Source organism: Myotis daubentonii, chromosome 20 (genome assembly GCF_963259705.1).
Source record: "Myotis daubentonii chromosome 20, mMyoDau2.1, whole genome shotgun sequence".
In the NCBI taxonomy this organism is placed as follows: Eukaryota; Metazoa; Chordata; class Mammalia; order Chiroptera; family Vespertilionidae; genus Myotis; species Myotis daubentonii.
In genome coordinates this window covers 4278877-4292157 of record NC_081859.1, presented here as the reverse complement: position 1 = coordinate 4292157, position 13281 = coordinate 4278877, and the positions used below count along the sequence as shown (strand labels likewise).

General features: G+C 52.5%; 1 protein-coding gene and 1 long non-coding RNA gene across 3 annotated transcripts in view; both read left to right on the top strand.

The window, feature by feature from the left end:
* Window positions 1-13281, top strand: part of LOC132222560 (uncharacterized) — a 177927-nt gene that overhangs the window by 113974 nt on the left and 50672 nt on the right. The window lies entirely within an intron of this gene.
* The window catches only part of PCNX2 (pecanex 2), a 57319-nt gene that overhangs the window by 29647 nt on the left and 14391 nt on the right, over window positions 1-13281 (top strand). For both annotated transcript variants that reach the window (XM_059677776.1, XM_059677775.1), the window contains 6 exons: window positions 887-1037; window positions 2523-2664; window positions 3829-4006; window positions 7673-7781; window positions 9984-10113; window positions 12150-12208. In XM_059677776.1, coding sequence (XP_059533759.1) covers window positions 887-1037; window positions 2523-2664; window positions 3829-4006; window positions 7673-7781; window positions 9984-10113; window positions 12150-12208 — 769 coding nt within the window. The remainder of the gene's footprint in view (window positions 1-886; window positions 1038-2522; window positions 2665-3828; window positions 4007-7672; window positions 7782-9983; window positions 10114-12149; window positions 12209-13281) is intronic.

Sequence of the window (13281 nt, the reverse complement as noted above, 5' to 3'; positions counted from 1 at the left end):
GACACATCAATAGGTTGCCTCCTGCACATCCCCAACCAGGACTGGGGGTCAAACCTGCAACCCTGGGGTCCGGGAGCCGACTCTCTAACCACTGAGCACTCTGGCCAGGGCACGGGTTCGGCTCTTTGTTGACCCTCTCTCTCCCCCAGTGGGCATTGTGTTGCTGCCTGCCTGTGGGCCCCACCATTGTGAGGTGAGTCAGCAGCAGTAGCACAGGCTGAGTGAGGCCCCAGCGAGTGACACGCAGGTCACAGCACCAAAGAGATTCGGTAGAGAAACAGAAGCAGAGAAATCTCAGTGGGACTGGCGGCTTGAGGCTCTGACGGCAGCTGCTGTCTCTATAAAAATGTTGCATATTTATGAATTCTTTCAATGAGGCAGAATCCATTAGCTAGTTTTGTTATTTTTTTAAATATATCTTCATTGATTTCAAAGAGGAAGAGAGAGAGACATTGATGAGAGAGAAGCATTGATCGGCTGCCTCCTGTGCACCCCCTACTGGGGATGGAGCCCACAACCCGGGCATGTGCCCTGACCGGAAATCGAACCGTGACCTCCTGGTTCATAGGTCGACGCTCAGCCACTGAGCGATGCCGGCCGGGCAGTTTTGTTATTCTTCAATCTCCTTTTTTTTAAAAAAGTATTCCGTGGCCAGACCCCCCTGGCCTCACGACTTCCACGGGCCGGTCCTCCGCCCACCTTCTTGGTTCTGGGTGGTCCTCAGCCCAGAGCGGGGGCTCGTGATGAAGGAGGCACCGTTCCCAGGCCCGAGGCGAGGCCCGAGCTTGCGTCTGTGCTTTGAGGGGGACGGGGGAGGCCGGGGGCCTGTGTCACCCTGGGCGGCCCGGGGCCGAGCCGGCTCACGGTCACGCCCTCTGTCCTCCAGCCCTTCCTCAGCCTCGTGCTGTTCGCCCTGGCCGGCGCCGTGGGCTTCGTGACCCACTACCTGCTCCCGCAGCTCCGCAAGCACCACCCGTGGATGTGGCTCGCACACCCCGTGCTGAGGAGCAGGGAGTACCGGCAGCGGGAAGTGACGGGTGAGTGACGGGCTCCCGTGCGGCGCACCAGGACCTCAGCTGTTTTCCCCGAACGCAGTGCGTCGCCGTGAGGCTGGTGCGTGCGACATGCAGAGAGGTGACCGCTGTCCTCTCAGCTGGAGGCTCAGACCCAGAGGGAGTCGGGCGGCTGCTCCTATAGGGTGTCCCAAAATTCACGCAAGAAGTAATTTTCATAGAAAACACAGGTTTATAATTAAAAGTTGTAAATTTTTTATTGATTCATAAAGTATACAGGATAGGGTTATATGTGGAATAGCACATCGGGTCAGTGGCCTCCACGGCTTTGCTGGCACATCCGCAAAGCCGCGATTTTCATTGGTCTTCATTGTCCCTGCTCCTGGGCCATCATTGGTACTTGGTCATGCTTATCAAATGGAAGGGATTGAAATCAAAGGGCCACAGATATTAGAATCTGATTCAATAAACCAAGTAAAATCAGGCTTTTATTTTTTGTTGTTGTTGTTAATGCTCACGCAAAATTCAAATCTTGCGTGAATTTTGGGACACCCTATACATCTGAAAGTCAATGTGACCAGCATTTGAAAGTCCGATCGCACCCCCCCAACCCCCGGTACCCAGGGCCTCTCTGGCCAGGAGCCGCTCAAACGTCTCCTTTAAGTCGGCGTTTTCCTAACAGCGCTGCGGATGAGGGCGGCTTCTGTTCCTCTTCATTTCCATATTTTTGCAGCGACCTGGCTGAGGGGGTCGTGTGTCTCTGAATTGGTGACAGATGTCGACAGGACTCTGTCCACGTGTTTCCTAAGCGGCTGCGTCGCACTGGCTGTGACGGCCCCGATCGGACAGCGTCGAGCTCCTCTAAACTGAGGAATCAGAAAAGGGGTTTCGCGGAGCAGGAAGCCTGATCTAACTGGTTGTCTTTTAGGAGTGATTGACATGGGGAATGTTCTAGTGCGGTGGTTCTCAACCTTCTGGCCCTTTAAATACAGTTCCTCATGTTGTGACCCAACCATAAAATTAGTTTCGTTGCTACTTCATCACTGTCATGTTGCTACTGTGATGAATCATAATGGAAATATCTGATATGCAGGATGGTCTTAGGCGGCCCCTGTGAAAGGGTCGTTCGACCGCCAATGGGGTCACGACCCACAGGTTGAGAACGGCTGTTCTAGTGAGAGTGACTTTGGTTTTGTAATCAATATTATTCTGATAGGCTGCAAGGGAACCTGATTCAGGAACTTTAGCTCCTCTTAGTTCCATTTCACAGTTCCCCGGCCCCTGAACAGGATGAAATAAAAATGGACATTTACTGAGCCCCGACTCTAGATCGGGAGGCATTCTGCTGGGTCACTGTTTATGTTACAGCGACCTCTTACTCCTTATGAATTAAACGGGGGGGTATTGCTTATTATGTTGAATTAAAGGGGAGGTACTGCCTATGTCCCATGCGCCTGAAGACACATACTTGATCCGTGGCCGTCCTGGGCGGGTTTGTGTCTCCCGCAGACGCCGCCCACTTGATGTGGTTCGAAAGGCTCTACGTGCGGCTGCAGTGTTTTGAAAAGTACGTCCTGTACCCAGCCATCATCCTGAACGCGGTCACCATCGATGCGTTCTCGATCAGCAACTACCGGAGGCTCGGGACCCAGTAAGTGGGTGATGGCTCATCTCCTCCCGGCGGGGCTCACGGCCTTGGCGAGACCGAGTGAACTTTCTCTAGACGGGAGGTCAGCTTCGTGGGGGCGGGCGTTTGCAGAGCAGCCGGGTGCCGACGGAGGCGGAGCTGGGAGTGGTGTCGGGAATGACTGTCGGGTTTGAGAATCATCCTGCGTAGACAGTGAACGCTCACGGGAAGGCGTGAGGCCGGGGCTCCCCGAGTTCCTGCTTCGTGTCACTTCATTCAGCAAGTGCGCTGGCCTGCAGTGCTGGCGGGGTGTCCCTGCTCGCCGATGTCAGGGGACGCACCCCGGGGCAGAAGCACCGACCGTGTGCAGTGGAATCCCTGGTTCCATTCATGCAGATTAACTCTGGGTTCACCGACGGAAATCCACCGGATCATGTGTGGATTTGTCGTCCTGCCCGAGGGGTTCTGGCCCAGTGAGCTGTTGGAAGAGGAGGCTGGGGAAGATGCTGTCCCAGATGTGCTCGGGAGCCACATGGCTCAGTTATGTGCCCAGGTCAACCCTGATGCCTGATCCCAGGCGGGCGGGGCCACACCTGCTCATCCTTTCAGGGGGGGTGAGGATGGATCCGGAATGTCTGTCACAGGCCGAGCAGGCTAAGCCCCAAGGCCTCTGAGTCCTGGGATCCGAGCAGGTTCCTGGTCACGCGCGGCAGACACTGACATGCATGGCCCCGTCACCTCCTGCCCGCCTGCCTCCCGGTCCAGACCTGGCTCTGAGAGGCCAGGGCAAGAGGCCCTGTCTTTGGTACTTAGAACCCCAGGCTTCGGTCCAGGGGTGACAGTGAGCCTCGCTGGGTAAGGAGGGCGGACGCTGGGACTGCGGAGGCCTGTTTCTGCCCTAGGCCTGCAGATAAGCTCCCGTCCTTCCGAAGGAGGGGGTGATCCAAGGCCTCGGGGGCCATGGAGCCGCCTCAAGGGGAAGCCCCTGCTGGAGATCCCCTCGGGGCTGAGTGTAATCCCAGCTCCGCCGGCGAGCACTGAGACAGGGGACCCCAGTTCCGAGACGCCGGTTCCCGCTCTGTGAGGGGAGGGTGGTCCCCGTTGACCCGGTGCAGAAGGTGCAGGGGATGCGGATCCCGCGAGCCCTGGGCGCCGGCGCGGCTCACTGTCCTCCGTCTCCACCCGCAGCTGGGACACCTTCCTGCTGATCGCGGCGGGCATGAAGCTGCTGCGCGCCTCCTTCTGCCACCCCGGCCGCCAGGTCGCGCCCCTGGGCTTCGCCGTCCTCTTCTTCCACTTCGACCGCCGGGGCCTGTCCGAGGGCTTCCTGCTGGACTTCTTCCTCGCGTCCATCCTGTTCAGCAAGGCGAGTCCGCGGCCCTGCCCTCGCTGGGTCTCCAAGGCGCATTTCTGACCGATGGCCTCTTGCTTGGTTTTCTGACGCAGGTGGTGTGGCTCAGCGGGTAGAGCGTCAGCCCGCGGGCCAAAGGGTCCCGGGTTCAATTCCGGTCAAGGGCAGGTACCTCGGCTGCAGGCTCCTCCCCGGCCCGGGCCCTGGTCAGGGCTGGTGCAGGAGGCAACCCATCGATGTGTCTTTCTCACATCAACGTTTCTCTCTGTCTCTCCTTCTCCCTTCTACTCTCACTAAAAATCAGTGGGAAAATATCCTTGGGTGAGGATTAACAACAAGAAAACAAAACAAAAATAGACAGAGAATTAAAGGCTAAATAAAACCCAAAACAACGATGGGGAACATGTATCAGAGAGAAGTTGGATGTAAAGGATGAAGGAACTGGAAGGAAGGCAGAGCGCCCCATAAACCCTATTATTATCACACTGCACCCCAAGAACAGGGTAGCTCTCTCTCACCATCACCTGATTCTTCCTGTGGTCGTCCACCCTAGCCTCCTTCAGGGGACCCACCCCTGACCCCGTGCACTGCCAGAAACGCTCACCGACTCAGGATTCCATGTAAGCCCTAATCCTTGGGGGTCTCCACGGGACCTGTGAGAGGTGTGCGCTCCTGCCTCCTGGCCGCTTGTAACATGCCCCTGTGCCCTGGTGACTTCATTTGCATGCACGGATACGCTAACGAGCAGCTATGAACTAGGACCCTGGCTGGGGCTTCCTGTCCCGCCCCGCTGGGGTCTGAATCGTCGGGCTGCATAAGGCCGGCTCATCAGGACCCAGGCTGTCGCACTTCCCTCATTAGCTCCCACTCATTTGCCTAAGTAGCTCTCTCCTGCTGGGCGCGCTCATTCCCTCTGCAGCCCCGTTTCTCTTTTTCGTGACAATTTTCCAAAGTGCACTTCACGGATGACAAACTGTCCCCCTGGTGGCTCTCTCCTTCCTGAGTGTTTCCTGCCCTCAAGGTCCTATTTTCACTTTATTGCTGTAGGCTCATCAGATTCCTACTGCTTGATACCTCTTGCCTGAAAAATTCTGTGGTTTTGCATTTATTAGTAAATATGGTGTTTACTGCCATACAGCACTCATAGTCTTCATCAGGCTTAAGGAAAATGCTTTTATTATGGGGGTGCAAGGGGCTTTTCGTGAGTGAGTTGAATTTATTTTCCAATATTCTTCCTGCATTCATTGAGCATCCTATGGTATTTCTTTTTTTACTTCCTTCCTTTTTAAAATATACTGACATTTCTTCTAATGTTAAAACATGATGAGATGAACCAAACTTGATCATATGTTTTGTACGTTTATAGGTTTATTTGGTAAATATCTTATTGAGGAATTTTGCGTTTATATTAATAGGTGAGAACATGTATATTATTCTTTTTTTTTGTATATTATTCTTGTTTACTTTAATATGAAAGAATACTCTCCCAGTGTGAACCGTGAAGTTTTTCTATGATGGGCATCTGAAGGCTACGTATTTTCCTCTGTAAACTGCTTTAGCTGAGACCCACAAGTTAGGATTGGTACTACTGCTTTTCACTGTCATTCATTTTTAAATATTTTGTCATTTTGACTACCATTTACTCTCAGTTAGTTCAGTGTTGTGTTTGTGGTTATATTCAAATGCAAAATTTGTGGTTATTATGGCTATTGCTATTTTGTCCTCTTTTTACTATTAACTTCTAATTTAATTGCAAAGAAATTTGCATGGTATCATTTTTTTAGCCTTGGTTAAGACTTCTTTTTAGTTTAGGAAATTATATCTTGTAAGTGTACATATGCTTGAAAATTATATAATTCTCTTTGGTTAGCTGCAAGGATCTAATATACTTATCTCTTAGATAAAGCTTATTGATTCTGTTGGCAAACTATTTTATATGGTTATTTATTAAATTATCATTTTCTGAGATGTATGTCTTAAACTCTCCCTATTATAATACATTTGTTCATCTTACCCTAATCCTGTCCATCTTTGTTTTGGATATCTTACAATTATGGGTTTAAGTATATTCACTCCAGTTATTTTATCTTTCTGGTGACTCTTCCTTCTTCCTTTTTATCATTAGGTACTGCCTGTTTTTTTTTTTTTTAGAATAAAAGTCTATTTTGTCTAATTTTAAAATATATATATTTTTATTAATTTCAGAGAGGAAGTAAGAAGGAGAGAAAAACGTTAGTGATGAGAGACAATCATTGATCGGCTGCCTCCTGCATGTCCCCCACTGGAGATCAAGCCAGCAACCCTGGCATGTGCTCTTGACCAGAATCAAACCTGGGACCCTTCAGTCCGCAGGCCGGCGCTCTAGCCACTGAGCCAAACTGGCCAGGGCTGGTGTCTTTTTTTAAAATTCTTTTATCTAAAACTTTTTGAGTTATTTTAATATTTCTTATAAAAGCACTTATAAAAGCAGGATTTTTCTTTTTAATCCAGATTGAGAATCTATATTGTAATAGGCAGGTTGTATCTGTCTACATTTACTGTGATCACTGATGCTTTTTATTGTATTTTTGTTGCATATTTGTGATTTTTCTTTGTCTCCCCCACCCCTACTCCTTCTTCCTTATCTTGTATTAACCAGCATGGGCCTTCGTCGATCCCCTTTTCCCCCTAGAGCTTTGGAAATGGAATATTGTGTATCTGGTCCCTTCATGCCATGAATCCATGTCCACCCGTTCCTTCTTGCTCATTTTCCTACTCCCCATAGCACTACCTTTGCCTCAAAATGTCTGGTAGTTTCCCCAGTTGTTTTGTTCTGGCTTTAACCCCAGCTGAGCTCCTTAACCCGTTCCCCTGGGCCCCCCAAGGGTCTCCCCACCTTCCCTGCAGCGTCTGCCCTTTCTCGGTGGCTCTCACTTCGGCCGCGTCGGAGCATGAGAGTGAGACTCTCGTTCCTGGCTTTGCTTACGTGGAAATACCAGCCTCCGAGCTCAGCAAAACAGAATTGTGACGGATGCGTGCAGTCACAGTGCCGCGCAGTGGGGCCCGTTAGGGCTTCAGCCGGGCAGACGAGGCCGGCCCCGGGGCTGCCTGTCTGCCTGTGGCTGCTCGGCCTGACCTACTTCCAGGCCTTCTCAGAAGGCGGATGGAAACCTCCCAGGACATAGTCCTGCCCCGGAACCCAGCGGGAGTAACTTTCCGTAACTTCCTGTTTAGGGTATTCGAGGGGTCAGACGTCACATAAGGTCATCTTGTTCATGCTTGCAGTCTTTACCCTGGCATCCATCACAGGTTAATTATTGTTTTTTTGAAATATATACTTATTGATTTCAGAGAGGAAGGGAGGGGAAGAGAGAGAAAAACATCAATGATGAGAGAGAATCATGGATCGGCTGCCTCCTGCACGCCCCCTACTGGGGACTGAGTCTGCAACCCGGACATGTGCCCTTGACCGGAATTGAACCGTGACCTCCTGGTTCATAGGTCGATGCTCAACCACTGAGCCACGCCGGCCGGGCTGTTCTAACCTATTCTTAGCAGGTGCCTTGATGTAGGACAAGGGGAGGTAGGAGGGAGAGGCCAGCAGTAGTCGCCCGTCCCAGCCGGAACACCCGTGTTCCAGTGACCTTGACGCCCCTGCACCATGGTCCTCACCTCTGATGAATCTCTTTCCTCTGCTTTCAGCTCGGGGACCTGCTCCAGAAGTTACAGTTCGTCATGGCGTACGTGGCTCCTTGGCAGATGGCTTGGGGCTCGTCGTTCCACGTGTTTGCGCAGCTCTTTGCAGTCCCCCGTATCCTTTCCGCTGCTATTTTTACCCACATTTCCTGGATGTAAGCTTTTCTCTTTTTTTAATATATTTTTATTGATTTCAGACAGGAAGGGAGAGGGAGAGAGATAGAAACATCAACGGTGAGAGAGGATCATGGGTCAGCTGCCTCCTGCACGCCCCACACTGGGGATGGAGCCTGCAACCCGGGCATGTGCCCTGACCGGGAATCGAACCCTGACCTCCCGGTTCACAGGTCAACGCTCAACCCCTGAGCCACGCCGGCCGGGCAATCCATCTGATTTAATACTTGCTACATTTTTGTTTCCCAGGATATGGTTCCGGGCTACTTGGACCGGGACCCCTGGGGGAGTTTGCTAAATAGACCCCTCAGCCTGGTGCCTATGTTAACACCCCATATCTCAGGGGTGGACCCTGGGATCCCCACCTTCGCAAGCCTCCCTGGTGGATCGTATCCCCCCGATGTCTGTGACCCCAGTTCTAGGCCCTGGCAGCCCGTCGTTGGCTCATGTTGAGGACGGCTTGGCTTCCTTTCGCACGCACGCTTGTAAGGAGTCCCTGGGACCTGAACTCCGTGTGCAGAGATGGAATAGTACTTGGGGTCATCATTAGTGATACCGTAGTCTAGATTTTTTTTATTTTTAATTCTCGCCCGAGGATACTTTTTCCATTTTTGTTTCGTTTTGTTTTGTCTTTAGAGAGGGTAAAGGGAAGAAGAGTGGAGGAGAGAGAAACGTCGATGTGAGAGAGACACGTTGATTGGCTGCTCACGGTACGTGCCCTTGACTGGGAATGGAACTGAGTCCACAGGCCGATGCCCTAACCACTGATCAAACCTGCCAGGGCTTTTCTAGATTTTTTTTTTTTTTAATTTAAAATGCCCTCCTGCAGATTTATGTGTGAAAAAACCCTTTTCTAAGCAAACCACGAGCCGGCTCACAGTGCACATTGTTCTGTGTGTCTATTCTTAGACCGGCACTGAGATTTCTAACGTTCCGCAAGGTTGTTCGGCAGAACAAGCTACGGGGAAAAGTGGCTAAAGTGTAAGCGTGTGACCGCCCTTTCCTGGAACTGCAGCCGTTTTCGGTCAGTCTCCGTGCTTGGCTCCTAAAGCTCTCTCTCTGGTGACCCCCGCTAGTCACGGCCACCTTCCCAGCCTCGACCAGCTGCCAGGGTGGAGCCCAGCGCCATGCGAGCAGGATGCCCTGGGATAGATGGTTCAGGAAACTGGACAGATAGGCCCTCCAGACGCAGCTCTCAGGCCCCTGCATGCCAGCCCTGGGTGCTGGAGTCATTTGGAAAAGTTCGTTGTTGTATCCCTCTGTTAGGACCTGCGGGTCCATCCTGGGGTGAGGAGGGGGCTGGTTAGCTCCGCTGGGGAATTGAATTCGCTCTCGGGCCGGCGGGGCGCTGTTTGGTAAATTGCTTTTTCCAGTTCCGGCCTGTTTCCTCCCGCGGGAGCCTCTGTCAGTTTCCGAGCCGGTAAGCCCCAGGGAGAGACGAGACTGTTCGCCCCTGTAATACGTGTGGATGAGTAGCCAGATGCAGCCAGACGATCTTAAGTGTGTATCTTAGGGTGGCTGCTTCCTACTCTTTTTGAGCTTCTACTGATTTTTTTTTTTTAAGTATTAACGTTGATGCTGTCATTTTAAATGTACTGGGTCCAAGGCAGCTTTGAAAGGTGTTACCATGGACCTGTTAGGTTGACCTCTTGGCTCTGTCGATAGGACATAAAGAGGCTGCATGTGGCCGGGCCGGCGTGGCTCAGTGGTTGAGCGTCGACCTGTGAACCAGGAGGTCACAGTTCGATTCCCAGTCAGGGCACAGGCCCAGGTTGCGGGCTCGATCCCCATTGTGGGGCGTGCAGGCGGCAGCTGATCCATGATTCTCTCTCATCATTGATGTTTCTCTCTCTCCCTCTCCCTTCCTCTCTGAAATCAATAAAAAATTTATTTTTTTTAAAAAAAGGAGGCCGCAGGTGCCCGCTGTCTCAGCCCCAGTTCCCTGTCACCCCTTAGCGACCACGGTCAAGTCTTGCCTGCTTGCCCCGAGCGTGCTGTGTCTCATTGGTCGTCCCTAAATGAAACCCCGCGGCCACCTTCTTTCTGGGCGAGAAAACGGCTGGACTATAAGCCAGTCAGAATCTCAGTGATGCTCAGAAATGGAACAGTGAAAAGACCACCTGCCTTAGCTCCCGGCTCCCAGACTCGGCCCTGCTCTTCTTCCAGACGTTGGCCACGTCCGTCTTCTCCACGCCGCTGAGCCCGTTCCTCGGGAGCGTCCTCTTCATCACGTCGTACGTGCGGCCGGTGAAGTTCTGGGAGAAGAACTACAAGTAAGACCCTAAGGCTCGCTTCCTCCTCTAGGTGCAGGCCCAGGCTCCTTGCTTTGCTCTGCTGGAGGGAGGGGGACAGGGCGGGGAGCAGGTGTCTCATGGGGGTCCCCAGTTCAGGGGCTCAGCCCAGGGGCTTTGGGCTCCTGACAGAACACAGCTTGCTGGAGCCGGCCCCGGTTCCCGGCTCAGAGTTCCCGGCCCAGGTTCCCCGCCCAGGCTCCCAGCCCAGGTTCCCAGCCCCGGTTCCCAGCCATCACCATCGCCCTCCTGGGAAGGGAGAGGTCCCTGGCGATGGGCTTTGTTAAGGGCCGCAGCCCTCGATGAGAAAACAGCGCGTGTATGACCGGCTTCCTGTTTGGAGACGTGGGTGGTATTGGTGGATGACTGTATACTCTTGCCTTTATGATTTTACAGTCTGGCCACAGGGCCACGTGTTCACGAGTCAAACAGTGCAGTCAGATAGCAGCCCCACACCCTGTCCCCCTGCGGTCCGGGAGGAGACAGCAAGCCCACTCGCTCTCTGAGCAGCAGCATGGACGCTCACGCCGTGGGGCAGTGGGGCAGAAACGCAGTCGCTGAGCTAGTTGGCACCTGTGAGTGGGGGCCCCACATGTGCAGGGAAAGCGCTGAGAAGAGCTCAGACACCCCGGCCCTTCTCAGAGGTGTATGTGGGGGCGGGTGGGGGGCAGGGCCCTGGGCATGCAGGCAGTTTAGCGATGACTGCTCAGATCTCAGTAGCGCCTGCATCCCGCCGCCTCCTGGGGAGACAGCTTGCGTTAGGTGTTGGAATTCCCTGCGGAGTTTGGTAAATGACTTCCGTTTAGCTCAGTCCCACTTTAAGAATTGTTGATTCCGCTGCTGAAAATTCCATTTGTCCTAGGTCTTAAGGTGAAATTAAAATTCCATCTAGGGACTCCCTGTGTCGGCCTGGGATCTGGGCCTTCATTAGAGAGAGTTTGTTGTTTGCTTTGTTTCCTGCCCCCCGGGCTCTCTCATCTCCAAGGCTGATCTGAGGGTATTTCAAAGGAGACGTGACGCGGGAATAGGACAGCGTGTTGGGGTTGGCGGCTGTCTGAGCAGAGGGTCTCGGGGACATGGGAAACTCAAGGCCGGGTGGCGTTTTAGGGGCATCGGTGGGGTGGCACCGTCTGCACAGGCAGTTATTGGGGAGACTGTCGTTGGCGGTCACCCCTCTGGGGTGAGTCTGTCCCTCACCTGATGGCTCTGAAATCAAGGGGCCGCCATGGACTGGCTGGATTATGGAAGCTGTGACTGCAGTGAGCGGTCATAACTGAAGAGGTTTAAACTGGTTCTGGCTGCCGCTTGTTACCATGGCTACCGCCAATCTGTCTTCTCCTAAATTGGTGAGAGCTGTTTTGTGGTTCAACCCAAGAAAGGCCTGTAAGGACACCCCCCAACTCTTTTTATTTTTTAAATAAATTTTTATTGATTTCAGAGAGGAAGGGAGAGGGAGAGATAGAAACATCAATGATGAGAGAGAATCATGGACCCGCTGCCTCCTGCATGTCCCACACTGGGGATCGAGTCTGCAACCTGGGCATGTGCCCCGACCGGGAATCGAACCGTGGCCTCCTGGCTCGTAGGTCGATGCTCTACCACTGAGCCACACTGGCTGGGCTGCCTCCTAACTCTTGAAAGCAAGTGGCGGAGATGTTGAGCACTCGCCATGATCTCTGGAATCGTGGCAAAGAAAGGCGCTACGGGTGCACCGAGTTCTGAGAGGGACACTCGGAGGCAGTCCAGTGCCGGCTTTTGTTGGTTGGATCGGCACTCAACACTGAGCAGGCACAAGGCCGTGCTCCCTAACCCTGAGAACTCGTCATCTCTTCCCTCCGCGTGTTTCCTGTGCGTTTCCCTCTCTCTGTTCCCTGGGACCCCTCGCTGCAGCATTGTCAAACTGGAGCCATCATCCTCACCTCCTGTGCGTTCCCCACCCGCACGGCCACGTCTGCAAACCAGCTCTCTGGCCTGCGGGGGTCTCACTGTGACTTTTCCCTGTTCTGTGGCCCCTACAGTACCAGGCGCGTGGATAACTCCAACACCAGGCTGGCCGTCCAGATGGAGAGGGACCCAGGTGAGACGTCCCCTTCCTTCTCTTTTATTCAAACGATGTCCTTTGTCCTGTGGGTGGAGTCCTTTGATCCAACCGGGGGATGAAGTACTTGCTCTTTGAAATTACCGCGGAGACCACGCACGTCTTGGTCAATACGCCGACGTAACGATAAAGCTGGGCAGACAGGCGGGACACACGGGCCGATTCTGTGTGGAAGTGAATTCGTCGTCACGTAGAATTAACTCAGCATCGAACGCCTCTGTTCGTTCAGACATGGTTGTGTCTGTGCGATAAACATCACGTACAGACGCTGCAGCTTGGTCTCCTAGGAAACATCATGTGGTGACGCAGCGGGCTCGGACGGTGGCCTGTCCCTAAAGGCAGGTCATCCCACCATCCACGCTCTAGGGTCCAGAGGCCTCCAGAACTTTCCTTCAGCATGAAGCTATGGGAGGATTGACCTGCTAGAACATTATTTCACTTTTTTTTCTTTCTTTCCATAATCTACCTAATTTGCCATCATTCTGCCTCCTTTTTATTTCTCGTATCAGAATGCAAATATTAACTTCTATTTTTACCCCCCTCCCCCTCCCCCGGGCCAGGAATTCTGTTTGGGGAGAACTGTAGGCCGCTCATTATCTGTATTTGAGTTGCGTGCACATGACTAACTGGAACTCATCATGAAATTTGAGAAAACCTGGAGAGAGAGGTTTACTTTTCGTTGAACTTCCTGGCAGTACAAGGTGGGGGTGGGTACAGCTGTCTCTCGGGGCGGCTGTGGGACGCGGTGACCTTCCAGGGCCATTGATACTGGGCAGATGGACAGTGTCCTGAGTGCACTGTGCCTTTAATTATGCATAATTTTATCTCATTTTAATCTAATTATGCAGATATGTAGTCAGTGTGTTCTGAGGAGGTCTCCACTTTGGGTGGATTAAGTTGCTTTGTTTCATTTAAACATCAAATCATTTGGACAATTAGGCAAAAGTTAAATTTCTCATTCAGGCCCTTCCTTTAAAACTGCCGGAGACTCACATCTCTAGTGTCAGAGAATCATCATAGGAAAGGAATGAAATGGAGGTCAGGCAGCTTCT